At 47.8% G+C, this 19846-nt stretch overlaps 1 protein-coding gene across 1 annotated transcript in view; it reads right to left on the reverse strand.

Moving 5' to 3' along the window:
* The window catches only part of DISC1 (DISC1 scaffold protein), a 337105-nt gene that overhangs the window by 187837 nt on the left and 129422 nt on the right, over nt 1–19846 (reverse strand). Inside the window, 2 exon segments of the mRNA XM_060033786.1 lie at nt 6567–6669; nt 11510–11564. Coding sequence (XP_059889769.1) covers nt 6567–6669; nt 11510–11564 — 158 coding nt within the window.

Consider the following 19846-nt stretch of genomic DNA (forward strand, 5'->3'; position numbering starts at 1 on the left):
CAGCGACGTCAAGGCCACGATCACCAACCAACTGCTCCCCGAACCCCCTCTGCATGGAAGCTCCTTTGGCTGGAATTTGCCATTTTCCACTCGTTTGGTTTCTTTCTTCCAGTTACCATGATTTCCTGAGATACCGAAAAGCATTTTGTGTGAGCAGAGCCCCGGTTTTGCACATCAAACATTTTAGAAATGGTCACATTTGATAGAGAAGACAATGGGAAGAGAACACTAGTGGTTCTCACTAATTCCCTAGTGGTCCAGTGGTTAGGACTCCAGGCTTCCATTACAGGGGGCACGGGTTCCATCCCTGGTCGGGGAACTAAGATCCTGCGTGCTGCAGGGCGCAGGCAAAAAAGAAAAAAAGAGAGAAAGATTTCAGGCTGCCATTTAGACACATTTGTCTCTAACTAATGCATTTTAAGTAGAGATCATTTTTATTCTCTATAAAGGAAAAGTCAAATCAGATAGAACCATCTTTAAAAAACAAATGGCTTGGAATACCAGAGATATCTGGATATGCTATTTAAGAATAAATGATTATTTGAACTGTTTGTTCTTTGGAAGCAGACAATCGGAGGCAGATGAGAAGGAAAATACACCACAAACGGGGGGGAGATCCTGAGGTGTGGAGACAACAGATTCTGGGGATCAGAAATCAACAAATGAGGGTTCCATTTTTTCAAACAATTACTCTCATCGACTGTCTCCTGAGGGCCAGACATTAGGCAAAGCCCAGGAAAAAATAACAGCAAAGGTGACTTAACACGTGGACCAGAACAATAAGGGGGCTGCTTCAACAGGGAAAGGATGGAGCCGGAAACTCACGCAGGATGTCAATATAAGCAAAGCTTCAGAGCCCGGGCATCAGAGAGCTGGGCCTTGATGCTGGGGGCGGGGAAACAGTCAGAGCACAGCCGGCCCCGTGCAAGATGACCATGGGACACCAGTCAGGTTACAGAGCATGACGGAAGCAGAGCCCAGTTACAGGACCCGGAGCCCAAGACGGAAGGCCGGGGACAGCCGGGAAGGATGCCTGTCGCGGAGACACAGACGCGGGTTCCCGCCACTGAAACATCTTCTGTTTCTGGGAACAGAAGGAGGGTAAGGAGGCCACAGCTGTGAAAGGAAGGAACGGCAGGCAGAGAGGGAACGGAGCTAAGCTCAAGACAGGAGTGTTCATCACCAGAGGTCAAAGGCTGGGCGAGGCCCGGCCCGGTTCTAGAAAAGGAGATAGGCCCTTGACATCCTGACCACAGAGCCTGAGGCAGGCACACCCATCCCACCCTCCTTGGGGCACCGAGACCACCCCCTCGCTCTCCCCGCAGCAGCCTCTGCCCAGCCTAGGGAGAGGCCAACGCGGTCGAGGTTCACGTGAAGCGGGCGGTTTGGGCAGCACAGCCTCACGGAGCCCTGGTCTGGGCGGTTCCCTTTGCTGAAGCACCCTCCTGAGATCTTTGCTCTCGTGTGCTGTCCAGCCCGCCAGTCGGCAAGGCGGGCCTGAGGCTGCCTCTTGTGGAGAATGGCCTCTCGAGCTCCAGCCAGAAAAGCCTCAGTGAGGCCCGGGGGCACGGGGCCTGGAGTGGGCAGTCAGACCAGACCTGCTCCGGGCCTCAGGGAGATGCCCCGAGCCCAGGAGCTTGGGATCCAGCCGTGACATTGACCAGGCCTCCAGGGCTAAGGTTAATTTCCGGGCCTGGGGAGGGGACAGACAGGGCTCTGGGCTTCTGAACTCAGTGCTGGAAACCAAAGGGACAAACTGAAGGCTCGCCATCAACGAGTGGCCCCACCTAGTTCAGCGGGCAGGAGACTGTGCAGGCCTTTGGGGCCGAAGCCACTTTGCAAGAAGGGACGTAGCTGCCACCACAAGCCCTTCCGCTGCAGGTACACGAGCCAGTCACCTCCTGACGAAACGTCCTCCCACTCGGACGCTAGTTAAGCATCTGTAGTGCCTCTGCACACGGAGCTCACACACATTTACTCCCCAGGTATCGGTATACTGGTGCGCCATATTAGTCTAGTTCACCACCCCATCTAATTCTTACAGCACGCTAAGGTAAGAGTGTGACTGTTATCCTCCTTCTATAGATGAAGAAGCAAGATTTTAAGAGGTGAAATAATTGGCCCAAGGGCACCCAGCCAAGTGCCAATTAAGCTGGGCTTGAACACAGACCTCTCAGATTCCGAAGCCAAAGCTTCTATCTGCTACGCAGGGTGGCCTCTGCTCTCTAGAACCAAGAGATCCGTCAGCCCCGGTCGGCTCCCCATTCTAAGCCACTACGCACAGACACGGGGGGATGACCTTCTCCAGGATGGACTTGACAACAGTACCTACCTGTCCACAGGGATGAAAGATGGGTGTGTGCTTTCAACCAAGCTATTCTCTGCCAGACATCACACGAGTTAAGGCAGAAACAGAGAAGGGAAAGAAAAGAGAGGAATAAGATACAGTTTAGTCAGGAGTTGTGTAGGCGAATGAAGACCGGGAAGAAAGCTAGGTTCCTTGGAGTTTTTGAAAGCCACAGGAGCGGCAGCGAAGAAGTAGGCTGAGTTCCGTGGAGAATCCACTGTGTATCGTGAAATAAAATCTAGATGATTGTTGCGTTTGATGTATTACCGTGGTCTCTGTTCTCATCTCATGTGGCCTACACTTAAAAAGACATGATACGCTTTCTAGGTTTTCTTAATGTATATGAAACCACATTCAATGGGCTATGCCACCATAGCTCTTCTAAGCATCTGTAGAAGATTTCATACACTAGCCTTCTTTTCTCCCTTTTTCAATGACAGCATCTTAGTTAAGTCAGTGAGTTCCAGCCCCAGACATTCCCACCTCTATCCCACCATGTACCCCACTGCAGACCGGGCTTCCTAAAGTCTGGCTTTGATCATGTCCTTGCCTTGCTTAAAAATAAATTATCGCTGCTCCTAGATACGTCTACCCTTAGCCTGCTGTACAGAGCCCTGGACAGCCAGGTCCTAACCAATGATGACTAGTTTATTCCTACCACAGTACTGACCCTACACCGGAGTCAATCTCAACAGCTCTTCCCACTCCAAACACAGCCATGTTTTTCCACCACATCCAGTCCAGGCATATCTCGCTCCACGCTACTGCATAATTCTTATGAAGGAAGGGTTCTTGTCCTGTCCACTGCTGCACCCTCAGTACCTACAGCCAGGCCTGGCACTCAGGTGCCTGATGCCATTACCTGTGGCTGAAAACCTGTCCACGTCTTTAGTTCACGGGCTCCTACGGGCTCTTAAGTCACCGTGGCACACTGTAAAACATGGCCCCCAAACTCTCTGCACCCCTCCCACTGACAGCTGTCCCCTGTGTCCCTTCCTCTTGAACCAGGGCCCCAGGACTGCTCCAGCAATAAAATAAAATGGCTGCTGTGATGGTTTTAAAATGTGCCCATCAGATTCTTCAACGCTCCTCCCTTGGGGTGGCATCTGTCTCCCCTCCCCTTGAGTGTGGGCTGGACTTAGCAATTCCCTTCTAGCCGCTAAAGCAGAGATGACTGTGCGAGTTTGGAAACTAAGGTCCAGCAGGCACTGTGTCTTCTGTCCTGTTTGCTTTCACTCTCAGATCACTTGCTCTGGGGGAAATCAGTGACCGTGTCATAAGCACCCTACGGTGTGGCCCACGTGGCAACGAACCAAGACCGTCTGCCGACAGCCAAGTGAATGAGCTTGGAAGCAGATGTTTCAGGCCCCATCAAGCCTTTAGAGCACTTCAGCCCCACCCCGTATCTGGACAGCAACCTCGCGAGAGATCCTGAGCTAGGATCACCCAGCTAAACTGCTTCTAGATTCCTAACCCTCAGAAACCGTGGGATATAATAAATGGTTGTTGTTCAAGCTACAAAGTTTTGGGGTAATTCATCACCTATTAATAGAGACGCATGCCAGTTTCTGAGTCCAGGCCTTAAGAAATAAGAAACTTCCATGTCGTATCTCTTGGGACACTCACTGTTAGAACCCAGCAGCCACGTTGTGATGAAGCCAAGCTGGCGATAGTGAGGTTACCAACAGACGTGGTAGAACCAACGTGGAAGAACCAACAGACAGACAGACAGACCAACCTGCTAGTCCCAGGAGTCCTGGAAGGGGACCCTCCAGCCCCAGCTGCCACCCCCTAGCTGACCCTCCCACCCCCTGCCCAAAGAGCAGGTTCACGAGCAAAATAAGTGACTGGTGACGTTTTAAGCCACTAAGTCTTGAAGTAGTTCATTACGCAGCAATCACTAACGAGGACAGATGTTGGCAACTGAAAGGAGAACGCGGCTGCTACAAATCCTACAGCCTGAGGCGCTGACTTTGGGACCGGGTGGCAGGCCTCAGTGAAGCCTGAAAGGAAAGTAAGAGAAGTATTACTGGAAGCCAGAGGAAAAGGGACCCCTATAAGATAGTGACAGAAAGTCTGGTAACATTACCAGCGAGGCAATATAGAAAACAATTCCTAGTGAAGTTCACCGCACGGCCAAAGAGATTTCCAGGCAGGATACAGAAGTGGCTTCTGGTCGCTGCCTGTGATCAGGTGCAAGAAAAGGGAGATGAGTCAGAGCACATACATTTAAATACAAAGGAGCCAGGACTTCATATTTAAAATAAAAATAAAGTTTTGAAACAAAACTGTTTCTTATTCCCCGTCTCTGCAGAGAGCAGATGATTCTCAAATGAAGAAAAGACCTCAGTCCATAGATCAAATCCAGGATGGGAGATCTAGAAACTTTCAGACAGATGAAAGGCCCTCTAAGAACCTAAGGGTATCCCATTAGATCCTCTCCATTCAATAGGGCTTCTGAGAATCTCAACAGCATTGTCCCAGCATCTACACAGAGAACCCAAAATAGGCCTCACTTGGAGAGGTTTGTGGTCGTGGCTTTTGTCTAGTGGAGTGAGGGTCCAAAACATCGGCACCACCAGCACCCTAAGGGAGGCACCTTCTCCCTCCTCGGGCCTTCCCTGCTGTGGAGCATAGCTCGAGAGGAAACAGAAATCGCATTACGTGTGGAAGTTAACGATGATCAGCCTGCCGCTAGCCCAACCCATGGGGCAGCCCGTTGACTGAAAGTCCTGTTCTCCAAGGGGCTCAAGAGTGACCAGGAAATAGGGGGGTCGGGAGGTGAGTTCCCACCCCAGTTAACTCCCTCATCCGATGAGGCCTCACCAATTTCTCAGCTGATCTAAGAGCTACACAGAAAACCCAGGCCCCGTATGCAAGATACCATGCTAAGAATTTTCCCTGGGATCCTAACAGGAAATCATGCACATGTGAGAGCGGGTTCCCCTTCTGCTCCAATGATGCATCTCCGCCCTTGGGCTTAACACAGACACATCCACCTGTATTCCCGGGAAAGATACATTGATTAAGAAAGGCAAAAACCCTAACTCAGAAGCAAGGCTGCGTTCAATCTTCTTTTTCCCTCTTAGCAAGTGGGGCTGTAATTTCAAGTACGTGGCACGTGAAGCTGTGAACAGCCAAGTCCCACATTCACATGCGCGTGTTCTGCGGGTTGTAAATAACACGCGTGACTACGCCGGGCACCAAACTGCTCATTAGCTGCCGACATTCGTTGTTTAATGATCTGAAAAGCAGAAGCTGCCGATTATTGTATTCCTTCTTAAAATGCCACTTAAAACCCACACATGTAATTATTATACCTTTTCATTAAATTTTTATGCTTCTTCCGAAGCTGATGAGCTGTGGATTCATTCAACCTATACAGCTCAGAATCCTTGGAGGCTGTCATTACGTAACTGGGTTAAGAATCCATCTCTCACACCTGGACTCTAGCCTCCAACCTATCACCACTTAGCTGATGGAGTGAACTTCCCCAGAGGACACACCCCAGGGCCTCAATCTCCCCCTCTGTTCCTCAGCATTGCAGGATCTCTCCCTCCTACTTGATAGAGCTGATGTGAAAATAAAATAAAATAACCGATGCAGAGGAATGTTCAAAAACACTGTTCAGGTGATGGAGTGAGATCCTGTTTTCAGAGGCTTGTGTCTTCAGCCGACCGATTAATGGGAAGAGATGTCCCTTAGTAACTGCCGGCTTAAGGAAGGAGAATAATCCACTGAGTTCCCTCCAAAAATCTATAATCTGTGACTAGATTGTTACGCTGAGTACCTCAGTTTATCTCCTCTTACCACTCCTTCCGCAGAGGAAGGGGCTGATCGCACCCGATAACCCTCACTGAGCTTCTCCAGATACACACGAAGCTGTAGAAACATCGGCTAGAATTGCATGGCATCCAGAGTATCTAGTCTCTAAACTCTTAAAGCAACAGGAACTGCAAGCCCAGACTACGGCACCTACACGAGTAACTATTTTATATGACGTGTGCATGTGTATTTTTAAGAGTCTCATCCCTCCCTTATAGGGAGAAGCACGCTGCCCATCTATCCCATGGGTTGTAGTGAAACTCCCCAGAAAGGCTTTGAGCTGTTGAGCATGACATCAGTTACAGGGAGAATGTTAATCCAAGACAAGATACGGACGCGGCGGTTGTCATCACTCGCTCCAACTGCCCCCCATGGTCCCTCTGCCCCCAGGTACCTGAGATGGCAAGCGCTTTGGCTTCAAGCAACGCCGGCAGTTGGGTTTCAATATCGTTAACTTTCTTCCTCAGGGCACTGCAGAGTCTTTCGCTCATACACACCTAGAGGGAGAGACACAGCCATGAGTCATCATGTATTTACGTAAAAGTCAGAGGGCAACAGAGCGCCAGACAGATTCTTGAGTTTATAAGTAATAAAGGGGGTGATAAAGAGTAACTGGGGACCTCCCTGGTGGCACAGTGGTTAAGAATCCGCCTGCCAATGCAGGGGACACGGGTTCGAGCCCTGGTCCGGGAAGATCCCACATGCCACGGAGCAACGAAGCCCACAAGCCACAACTACTGAGCCCACGAGCCACAACTACTGAAGCCCATGCGCCTGGAGCCCGTGCTCCACAACAAGAGAAGCCACCGCAATGAGAAGCCTGCGCACCACAACGAAGAGTAGCCCCTGCTTGCCGCAACTAGAGAAAGCCCGCGTGCAGCAACGAAGACTCAACACAGCCATAAATAAATAAATAAATAAATTTATATTTAAAAAAAAGAGTAACCGCAGGAGAGTTCTTAAAAAGCAAGCAATGCATAAAGGAAGGAAGGAAGGATGGAAGAAGGGAAGGGAGGGAGGAAGGGCTAAATAAAGCAGGCACTGGCATATTCCCAGCATAGATCCTACAGCTCTCACACACCTGAACACAAAACTGAGAGGCCCTCACACAACAGAGCACAACCACAAACTAAAAGAACTCAAGCCCTCTGCCTGCTCCCTCCCAGGGCCTCTGCATTCTTACTCCTTCCTTCTGAGTGGCTCAGCTTGGCCCTGGTGACTCAGTTCACTCTGCCCTGGGAAGAAGGGCCTTGCCGGCTACCCACAAAAAAACAGCAAGCCCTCGGCCCTCCCTCCCCTTCCACCTGTCCCCTGCGGGATGTTCATCCACAGCGCTCTCTCCAGCTGACACACTGTCTGTCTTCCCTTGTTTTTTTATTGCCTTTCTGGGTAGGATACGTGCTATGGGAGCAGGGATTTTGATCTGTGTCTAGCACGTAGTAGGCAGGCAAAAATGGTACACAGACGTTACAGTCAAGGGCAGAGCGTTCCCAGTCGACGTTGTCTGATAATACTCGAGGGCAGCTACTTGCTGGGACGTCAGATTTGCAAAAAGAGACAAGTAGATCTCAAGGAGGTTTGCAGGTTTTATCATTTCACTTCCTACATGTTTCTTGTTTTTTAAAAAAAAAACCAAAAATCTTAAATCTCAGTTTCTTTTTCTCAGTTTCTTTTTAGGTCATTTTGTATCTGTTCGAAGCTAAACTATCACAATGTTTTTCTTTTATTTAAAGCAGAAACCTCATATTCAATTGCTATCTATACTCAGGTTAATGAGCTACCAAAAAAAACCTCCAGTGCAACAGAAGCACAGAGCACAGTTGAGTAACAATGAACACATACGTGGAGACATTTGGGGGGGAGCCCACAAAGGACGTTACCTAGAAGCATCCCTCTTTTCTTGCTAACAACCTTAAATTCCATTCCGACACCAAAATTAACCCAGTTGGGTTCACAGAGCCCAGAGAAAATGTAAAACGTCATCTCCCCAGAAGTTTCCAGATCTTGCTAGATACCATCAACTTGAAATCCTTTGTGTACCGCAGACTGAAATGGAGATTGTTTCTAGAAGCAACGCAGACCTCACCCCCCCCTGCCTAAAGTGTGACACCATTTCCCCCATGGCCTTCAACATGTTCTTTCCCATTAAGCGGCTGTAATTTCCTACATCTCTTTATAAAACTTACTTGCTGGGTGAAGGAGACGGCGTGGAGGCCTCTACCCCAAAGCTCGTACCAGGAGAGCTGGGCAACCATCACCCAAGGCCATTCATCTGGAGACCCCCTCTCAACAGTCCTGAGGTTTGTCAGGGTGTGTCAGGACACCCGCCCCGGCACCAAGTCTCACGGGCTCAAGGCCAGGGACGGGCACGGCCCCTCGCATTGGTCTAAGCCTGTCACCAGAAGTCCCAGGACATTCTGTCAACTCCGTAACACCAGCCACAATTGTGCCTCATCCAAGTGCATCCAGTATTTCTGGTTTCAGCTCGCAGCCTCTCTTAATCATAACTGGGTCCGTTCCTCTTTTGTTGAGCAATCTGTCACTATTCATATGAAACCACCTCTAAATCTTCTTATTAAATTGCAATGTACATTCTTTCAGGCACGGCTGGATGTAATCTAATATCTACCAACCTCCGGATACCCCATTTATTTCCAATGCTTTCTTCCATCTCATCTATCCCCTAATTACCTTTGGTTTGGGGAACCCGTAAGAGTTGAAAAAATGTAATGAGTGGAAGGCAGGTGCCAGCTCTCTTTGAGGAAGGATTTGAAAGAATATCAGATTACTCTGTCTAAGTCACTGAAGAAAGCAAACTGGGCCAAACTGCGACTTTTACCTCAAGGTCACCAGTCCAGAGGGGAGAGAGAGTTGTTGCGTGTGACTGGGCAGTTTTGTTCTAATTCTCTGTAGACTAACATATGCCCCCCCCATACACACACGCATTCATGTATGTGCACGTGTACACACCCACCTATATACACACACGCGCGCGCACGTGTGCCCCAGAAAATCTGCATCTCCTTTCTAATTCCAAATTAAATTAGACCCTGAGGAACTCATTATCAAATGGAGCTTTTAAGTTTACACTTTAAAATCTTAGGCATGCATTCCTTAATTTTATGGAAAAGCAAGGGAATTGTAAGTTTTTGTAAACGTATTAGAGAAAGGGTGCGAACGAAACAAACCACTTCTGGCATCTGAGCCACAGTAGCTGGAGATGATCGACAAATCCCAAGGTCGTGTGCATATGCCTACGGGTGTGTGTACACAATATAAAATGTCATAGAAAGCACACACAGATAAACACCATCTGTGTTACATATTATGCACACCTGCACCCTCACTGCTGGGATAGAGACTCATTTGTGTTACACACACAGTAGGGTCTGACGCTCAGTAAACCCAAACCCAAGAGTCCTTCCACATATGAATACTACACAGAAATTAGGACACACCTGATAAATGGCACAGTTTACAGCAGGAAATTCAGGAGGACACCGCCACCACCGCCCCCATCCCAGAAGCTTTGGTCTCGCCTCACCTCCCCACTGGCTCCACCTCGAGGTCACAGTGGCAGCTAGGGCACGAATGCCAGTGGGCGACATCACCGTCACTTATAAGGCAGAAATTCAGGCCTGCTCTCCAGCATCCCCTCCTGCCTCGTATAATAAAACTGGTGGGGCTTCCCTGGTGGCGCAGTGGTTAAGAATCCGCCTGCCGACGCAGGGGACACGGGTTCGAGCCCTGGTCCGGGAAGATCCCACATGCCGTGGAGCAACTAAGCCCACGAGCCACAACTACTGAGCCCGCGTGCCACAACTACTGAAGCCCACGTGCCTAGAGCCCGTGCTCCGCAACAAGAGAAGCCACCGCAATGAGAAGCCCGCGCACTGCAACGAAGAGTAGCCCCCATGCGCTGCAACTAGAGAAAGCCCACACGCAGCAATGAAGACCCAACACAGCCAAAAATAAAATAAATTACAAAAAAAAAGTTTAAACAAAACTGGTGAACCAAGCCAGTCGTCCTTGACCTGCAGCTGGGCAGGGGGCAAGGTCTCAGCCGTGCTCAGCCTGGGAGCCTGAGACAAAGCCCTTTCCCGAGTTCTGCCTGCGGATTCAGGTCCCCGCACGGCCTTGAGTCTCGTCCTGCCCTTCCTCTCTGGGTAAGCACCCCTGGGCGGTTCTCTGGTTCTCCAGGAAGGCAGGGCGGGCTTCAAGCATTCCGCGGTTCCAGGGCCCAACGCAGTCCAACTAACTGGCAAGACAGTCCTCACAGGAAGCTCTCCTTCCATGCAGGGCAGAACTGCCCATCAAACTGCTGCTGTGTGATTTTCAGCAAAATCATTTAATGTTTTTTTCAGAAACAAATTAGACACAAACACTGGGAAAAGGACCAGAGCCGCTGTGGACATTTTTGCCAACAACACATCCCCCATCTCGGCTCAGCCAGGGTTTCCAAGACCCCAGAAGGTTTTCCTGCTCTGTTCCCCGGGGAACCGAGAACAAGAAAAGCTTCCTTCCAGGCCAGCAGACTCTTGTCTGCTTTGCTCTCCGCTCAGAAACCTGTTCTTTTCACATTTCAACTATCTTATAACCGCCCTGGTTCCCAAACCTAACACAAATCATTAATGATTAAGACCTAGCTCTCAGCCTCACCTCTACTAATATGTCACAGGGTAATTGATCCTACTTCACAGTTTGGCAATAAGTCGGGTGGGGTCTAAGTATCTCTGCAAGGAAGGGTTTTGTTTTGCAAACTGTGGTTTTCCTAACTAACCAGACACAGACTATTTAAGTGAATTGACGACGTGCTCCCAGGGAATAACGAAGGAGGCCTCTATCACTACACAAACCAAGGTCTGAAATGAAGTAGATAGCAGATAAAACAGGCAAAATGATTTTGAAGTCCATTTAACTTTGAAAAACAAAAGATAATCATCCACTATACCACTTCCCGTCTGTTTGTGAGAAACCTGAACCCTGCCCTTCCCGAAGGAAATGTAATTAACTGCTCAGTTCACTTCCATCCTGGAAGCCTTTCAAGCAAAGGCATTCGACTGCACTGCACGGTAGCAATCACCTTCCCTTCCCCAACACTGCAGCTCCTGCTGAAGCAAAGGCCAAAGCCGTCAGTCCCCAGGGCCCGCAGTCAGGCCCTCCACCACGGGAGCAGCCCTCGGCCCTGGCTCTCTTGGCTGGCTCATCGCTTGGGCCTGTAGGATGGCTTTCCCAAGTCTGTATTTTGTCCAGAGCGCAGGTGTTCTGTGACATGAAATTAAGTCAAAAGGAAACTTCAGAGACTCCTTTAGAAAGTGGGCATGGAAAGGTACTTACCTTAGCAGTGATCTCCTTAAGTGACAAGTTGAGGGATTTTATCCTTTCCTGGAGGCTAGAAGAATTAGAAAGAGGACATTGGTCTTCTTGGTAACAGTTCAGTCCCACCACATGTAGGAACACTGAGAAACAGTGAACCTTGCATCAGCCTAATGGCTGAAGAAGTACAGTAGCAAAGACAATGCCAAATTGGTTCCATTTGACTGTAATTAATAGGTTACTAAGAAGCAGATTTTTCCCTCCCTAATTATTCTCTACTTAGGCTGGTATTAAAATCTGTTATCGTTTCTATAGTGCACTTCTACTGACAGAATGAACAACCCAGACGTGCTCCTGGCAGCAAAGGATTAAATTCCATTCCTCCAACTACCTTCCAAGAAGGATGGTCTACACAGGGTACTGTTTCACAGGCAGGTAATCCAGGATTATCTATTTGGGTTTACTGTGCAATTCAACCAATATGTTTTCCCCTGCTTCTTTTTTCTCCTTAGCACTATGCATCTTCACATATTTATTTACTCATGGAATTTCTCTCTTCCCCCTTTGGAATAAGAGCTCCACAATTGCGGCAACTGCCCACATCCCCTTGTGTCCGCTCCTGTATCCTCAGCGCTTAAAATAATTCCTGGAGCTTATAGATGGGCGCTCAGTCAACATCTGCAGAGTGAACGAATGAACAAATGAATGAATGAAACTAACACTCAGACTTTATTCCCAGCGTTGTTCTCTAAAGGAGAAGTATACGCGATCATCTATAACATAAGCTAGATGGAAAAGTTACGATAAGGGGAATAGAAACCCAATACTAGAATCAAACTGCTACATTAGAACTGTCACAGGCGGCATACAGTCCCCAAGTGAGCAATAGGACAATAACTTGTGTAGCGATTTAGAAAACTAGGGGATCGACGGGAAAGCTCCCTGGAAGAGGTGGAAAGTGAACTGGGCCTCAAAGGTAAAGGAGGGAGAGGGAAATTTCAGGAAGAGGAATCCAACTGGCCAGAGGTTCACAAGGGTGAATTGTGAGAGATAAAGGTAAAAAGGGGAGTGATGGGGGCAGGGACAGGAACAGGAGGTCTACCTGAATCTATGATGTTTGTTTATTTAGGAAAATAAGTGGGGAAAATGCTAGTATTTGTTTAATCTCCATGGTAGGTAAATGAGTATCTGTCATATTTTTCAAAGTGTCTGGGATATTTACAACTCAAATAATTTTTAAAGGAATATAAAGGACTATCCATCGTCAGTATTGAATGAAGGCTAAGGAGTTCTGAGCTTCAGCCCACAGCCAATGGGAAGTCATACCATTTCTGAGCAGGAGAGCAATAGGAAAGAAACGGGGGTTTGTTCTGGAAAAGTAATGGCATTTTGATCAGCGAAATGCTGTACACCTGAAACGAACACACTAAATCAACTATACTTCAATTTTAAAAGTAAATTAATTTAAAAAATAATAATGATAGTATCTTATAAATAGGCTTTCCCAGGCACACACAAAGACTGGCTCATGTGTCAATAATTAAGACAAAATTAATGGCAACGTTGTTCCAAGCAACAATGTGAGAAGGGATTCAGAGGAAGAAACACTGAGTGCGACAAACCAGGCAGGCACCCTGAGCAAAATTTGTGAGGTCTAAGGGCTGTACAGTGACAGAAGTCAACAAGGAAAGGAAAAGCAGTGAGGGCATCTGATCTAGAGCTCTGCACTCATCCATTCCTTCACAAATGCATTAACTCTCCCCTTATCTATAGGGCACCTTCTAAGTTAGAAACTTGCAGCATAAAGACAAGGCTCTTGCCCTCAACTCCTCAATGCTGCTAGATGGGAGGCCTCCTTCAAAAAAAAAGTTACAGGTACGAGAAGGGAAGTGGTCACTTAGTTAACCTGTGAGCTGCAAAAGGGGAAGGTCAGGTTTTCTGGGGTCTTGGGGGGTGTCAGAAAAAGCTCCTACGCAGGGGTTGCAAAGTATCGGAGCTAGGTTGCCAATTTACTGATTGCTGCCAATTTCTTCAACTCTAAGAACTGGTTTTGAATGTCATCACCTCCACCAATCTGTGATTTCTGAGCACAGGCAAGCTCATTTCATTTGCAAATGCCCCGAAACTGGTGCAGGTACATTCTGAGCAAAGTCATCCCCACTTTAGACCTACATTCAGCAGAGGAGGGTGTCCCAGGGAAGCTGAGGTCAGCCCAGATGACAAACCGCAGGGCACATGGCAGCAGATTTTTCTGAATTCAGGAGTCGCGGTATGACGAAAATCAGTGTGATCGATGGGAACAGTGGGATCCCGCCTGGAGAATTCTAGACACTGGCTGCGTGGAGATTGGGTCTTTTGAAGGGAGGTAGGTCTGAAGGGCAGGCTAACGTCTAGAGCGGGGAGCTGAGCAAGACGCTGGAACTGCTGGGGAGAGATGGGCAAAGGATACCCGAGATGGGCCCCGACTGATTCTAGTGGCAGCACCACTCTGCGCTGGTGCTGTCAGGGCTCCAAACTTGGGCAGAAATGCACAGCCTTTGTCAGGCTCATGGGAGTTCATTCAACTAACGCCTTCTCAATAAACGGTTTTCCACAAAATTGATCCTATATTTAATAGTATCTTTTTTTAATGTGGAATCTAAAAAAAAAAAGATACAAATGAACTTATTTACAAACCAGCAACAGACTCACAGACTTAGAAAACAAACTTATGGTTACCAAAGGGGAAAGCTGGAGGAGATGGATAAATTAGCAATTTGGGATTAACACATAAACACGACTATATATAAAATAGATAAACAGCAAGAACCTACTGCATAGCACAGGGAACTCTACTCAGTATCTTGTAATAACCTATATGGTAAAAGAGTTTGAAACAGAATGTATTGATATATATGTATAACTGAGTCACTTTGCTGTACACCTGAAACTAACACAACATTGTAAATCAGCTATACTTCAATAAAAAATCAATTAATTTAAAATAATAAGAATAATAGTATCTTATAAATAGGTTTTCCCAGCCTCACACATAGAGACACGTGGAGAAGACGGTCATTTACGAGCCAAAGAGAGATGCCTGGAGCCGATCCTTCCCTCACGGCCTCGGAAGGAACCAACGTTGCCCACGCTTTGATCTTGGACTTCCAGCCTCCAGAACTGTGTTTAAGCTCCACAGTCTGTGGTCCTCGTCATGGCAGCCCTAGCAAACTAATACATGTGGGATTTTCCATTTTCAATAGTACGGTTAATCACATGTGTTATTAAGATTCTACACGCTGGTGCTCCAGGGTCCAAAGAAAAAAAGTATACACTGTGTGGCAGCCACCGGACGACAGGAGACAAGATGCCTCTTCTGTTTGCTTCAGACTAATAGATGGTTTCATTTTCAACCCACCCAAGTGGGAGACTGAGAGCCCCTCCAACCACAGAGTGTAAATATTCTTGTCTTACAGTGTAGGTGCTAAAGACTTCACAGGTGGCTATAGGAAAGTTGTATGTGAGAATGTCTTTGAGTTTTTAAAAAAATTATTATGGGGCCATTGGGTTAGTACAGAAGCTCACAAATGCCTTAGCTTCAGGTTAGGTGTGCAAAGGGGCTCCCATAAATCCTCCTGCAATATCACAAGAAAAACACTCCCATGGATGTCGAAAATATCAATAATAAAACATTCGATATGGGGAGGGACAGACTGCTTTCCAGCAATCATGAGAAGGCAAGTGGAACTGAAGTCAGTCATAGTAACTAATCTAAAGACTTGGCCGAGGGCCAGAACGAGACATTTATAGGGAAGCGTATCAGCCAGACGATTTGGGTTCAATGACTCAGGGTGAGACACAGTTCTGAGGAAGAAAGGTCCGACCAGAGGAGCACCTCTGCTGCTGCCATGCTGGCCCAAGCCATGGACACCCTCCTCTGAAATGCCCCAGTGGCCTCTGAACTGGTCCCCTGCTTTTGCCCTCACCCCCCTACAGTTTATTCTTAAGCCTGTAGCCAGAGCGAGACTTCTCAAATCCCTTCTCTAATGCACCCAGGTAAAGCCACATCCAACGAGGACCACCACAGCCCATCTCCCATCACTTCTCTGACCTCACCTCCTACGACAACCTCCTTTGCTCGCTCTGCCCGGTCACAGAGGCCTCCTGACGTGCCTCGAATCCACCTTGGCTGGCGCAGACCCCTCTGCCTGGACGCTCGACCGCCCCCCACCTAGACACACGCCAGGCCAACTCCCTCCTACCTTCCAGTCCTTCCTCTACTCTAACCCCTCAGGGAGCCCAGGCTGACTACTTAAGTGCATCTAAATCCCGTCTCCTAGAAGTCCTGGCCTCTTTGACTTATCTGTTTTGGCTGGTTTCTTTTCATAGACTGTGTACGGGTTGAATTGTGTTGAAGTCCTATGTTAAAGAGCTAACCCCCCATATCTCAGAATGTCACCTTACTTGGAAACAGGGTCACTGCAAATGTAACTAGTTAAGACGAGTTGCTAGGGTGGGTCCCGCGCCCATATGACTGGCGGAGAATCTGGATTCAGAAGCACACGTGGAGGAAAGACAGTGTGAAAAGACACAGGGAGAAGATGGTCATCTACAAGCCGAGGAGAGACTTGGGACAGATCCTTCGCTCAAAGCCCTCGCCCACCGTCACCTTGATCTTGGACATCTAACCACAATAAACGTCTGTGTTTAAGCCACCCACCTGCAGTACTTTCTTATGGCATCGCTAACAAATTACTACAGACTGGCGAGGGAGGGGAGACACGTGGAGAGCCAGAGGCTGGAAGTAAGGTCCATGGCTGTGCAGAGGGCAGCCGGAGGTCTCAGCCTGGAGCCCACCTCCAGCCGATGCTAAGTGAGCCCTCACTGCTGATACACTGCTGAGACCAGAGGGTCACTCTACAAAAGTCAGTGACTGTGCTTAGAGCACCTTGCTCATCTTCCTCAAAAGCCTACAGCTGCATTGGGCAACTATTCGGTTACAGAATCCCATGTCCTAGTCCAAGAGAGACTAACTCTTTACTCCCTGTTTCTCCAGATGCTGTCACTTAGGGAAGCATAACTCAAAGGCTCATAAGACACTTGAACCTGTACTCTCTCGCAGTAATGCTTTCAACACCTCTCACAGATCCAGGCAAGAGAGGCCTCTGCCTGATCTCCTTAATCCTGGAGTGAAGCAACCCCAGGGTCAAAGGTACACACCCACCCGGAGCTGCTCCAGGCAGCCGAGACCAGAAGTGCCTCCCCAAGGGCTGCGGGCCTGCTTCCCGCCAGGGCCTCTTCTCAAGGCCTTGCTCCCAAGGGTGGCCCACACTGCAGGGGTCAAGCACTGGCTACCTGGAAGGTGTGGACAGTTCTTGGACATGCAGGCCAGGGGTCCCGTCACGGTGCGGGACAGACCTCACGATGGGAAGACAAGTCAGGAGTTCCACTGCTCTGGGCCGCGATGTCAGGGGGCCTGGAGGACTCCTCTGTGTTCACGTCGTCGAGAAACCGCCCGTGTGCTCTTCCCCAATTTGTTATGCTCGTTCCCACCCCCGGGAAGCCAGCCACCACCGCCCTCAGCAGCAGCCTCGGCCACCAGCATTAAATCCACAGCCAGAACGCCAACCACACACGCACCCCAGACAAGCCTTTGCAGGACGAACCCTACTGCTGCTCTTGTCCAACCTCTGATGCAAAAGAATAGTAACGGCGCACAGAGAATTCCACTATCACCCCGCTCGCTTTCTACAGAACCTCCTCACCTGCAAAGCGAGGAAGCTGGAGCAGGTGACTTCTGAGAACGTCCCAGTCCTACCATCCAGTATTCCTTTACTGTTCTACCACTCAAGATGCTTCTGCTAATGTTATGTTATTTGTAGACATCTGGAGAATCTAAAAAACACACAGGTCATGCAAAGTGCCAGACAACATTAGTGACAGAGGCAGAAATATAGGCCATTTTTACTGTCATTTTTACTAAGCGAGACACGATTGTTTCAGCCCTCAGAACAGAGTTGTGCAGAAAGTCTGCTGTCTGCTGGCCGCTGCCCGTCCGTCTTCCTGTGGGTGTATACCTGGCCGTGCGCTGAAGTCCCATTTCAGCAAAAAGCTACAGGAGAAGGAATGTCAGTTTCATTTCCAGTCTTCTCCCTGTCCCCTGTCCTCGTCCCCAGTTCCATCCCCTGTGCCTTGTTGACTAAAAATAAGTTTAAGAATGAGAGATTGTTACCGAAGCAAACTAGAAAGACATAAAGGGCAAAATGACAGCTGCCCTGGCATACGCGCTACTTGGGTCTCAAATTAAAATACATACACATATACAGGAATCCTTGACATTAACAACGTTGCCAATTATCACTCAGGCCTCTAACCTTCTATCAGGGGCAAGTGGTTAAGAAAATGGCAACAAAAACGGCTCTAGGAAATGCAGGATTTTATCTGCTTGGCTTTTTCCTTCCTTTGACCCTTCTCTCCTCACAGCTGATAACGTCACATGTCACCAGTGGGACACAGATGGGGCACAGACAACAAAAAGGCCAAGAACTTCTCCAAGTTTCAGATGATCTCATAAAGGCACGATGGGACACATGTAGTCGTCAGAAGAAGCCATTCTCTGTGGCTGTAAATGCTACCAAGCTGGCCGTCTGAGACATTTACTCTTGGGAAAGGCTGCATGCAGTGGAGAGAGATTTGTACCAAGGGCTGGCACCCCTGTGGACCGTCTTTGTCACCTTGGGTACAGCACGGAATCTCTGTGCAGTTCAGTAGGGTGGACGGGAGCCACACACAGGACAGACCGATTCATGCTCGTCAAACAGCTAGCTAATGTTTTGGGGACCTTGGGCGGAATGAAGTATAGAAACACTTTTTAATAAATCATTTCTACAAATAGCCAAACCTATATTAGACTAATAAATATTTCTGAGTAATCTGACAAAAATCAGCCCATGAATTTTTAACTAATATATTGGAGGTTTTCCTCTCTGGCCCAAGCTGGGGAGATAAAATGAAAGAACCAGAGCAAATCTGGCCAGAGAAATACTTGCACTTTTAGCCTTTTGATCCTTCCTCTGAATCTGGATCGCATTAGTGACTCATATCCTTACAGAACATTTCTCCGAATTTCAGGGATCCAGGGTCTCAACTTGAACGAGGATACTTCACTCCGCTGCTTTTGAGCCTCTGTGGTAAAGTCCAAATTCTCCAACTGACTCAGCAAACCGACACTGAGATGTCACATGTGATTAGGTCATAAACTCTTTTTAATAAAATACATCTATGTAGCTCCTATAAGCACTCCTAGAAGGGATAGCTGGGAGAGAGAGATGAAATGCAAGGATTTCCAATTTCTTAAAAAAGACTTCCTGGGGTCAAGGTGTGACGTGAAGATATAGCAGAGGAAAGAGCCCCAATACTGAATTTGCAGAATTTCCCAAATTAGCTGAGAGGAATGAAACAGTGCACACAGGCATGCACGCGTGCACACACACACACACACACACACACCCTGGTCCCAGGCCATCTCTTGTCAATTCCCATCTCCACTGAGAAACTCTGCCTGACTTTACAGAGTCACAGCTTGCATCTAAGTCCAGTTCCATCAAGAATCACAGCTTTATTCTGAGCTGATGAATCTGGTATTTGGCTTATCCAAATATTCCAAGCGTTAACTCAACCAGCTCTTTCTCACCTCCTCTCAAACAATTTTATTCCAAACTGAAACTAGAATGCATAGGCCAAAACCATTTTGACTTACAGACATTTGTCTGAAATAGCTTTTAGCTGTCCAATAAATAAAAATAACACGAGACAAAAATAGAGAACAGCCTTATGTTTAGATCATAACTACTCTCCTTTCTACTCCTTCCTCCCAAGTTGTTTAAAGATAACTTTTTACACACAATCAGAAAATAAAACACTGGCCTCTTATTTTCTGAAGACTGGTAACCAAGATGGTACCAGATTTTCAACTACTGTCATAACCCAAATGTATTTGAAGATTCAAAATGATTTCAATTCCTGGGCCTCTAGAGCTCTTCTCCGCACAACTCCTGTTGAGTTCAATCCTTCAAACACTACAATTTGATTCAGGGGGAATACGATCCTGCCTCTGGGTTTATTCTGTTAAGCGATCCAAAGGCAACATCAGATTTCCATTTCAACCACTGTCCCCCTAATTCTGCCTACTTCATAACTAAGATCCCATCTTTCCCAGGGTTTTTAAAAGAAATGCTTACATTTCCATTTAATCCTAATTTTTTTTAATATATGTGGTTTCTTCTACATTTCTAAACACGTATACTTTCCCTAATTCTGAAGTTTACCCAAAAGGTTTTACTTTCTGCTCTGTGTCCATGGTGATTTTCTGAGTCATCT

Source organism: Delphinus delphis, chromosome 16 (assembly GCF_949987515.2).
Source record: "Delphinus delphis chromosome 16, mDelDel1.2, whole genome shotgun sequence".
In the NCBI taxonomy this organism is placed as follows: Eukaryota; Metazoa; Chordata; class Mammalia; order Artiodactyla; family Delphinidae; genus Delphinus; species Delphinus delphis.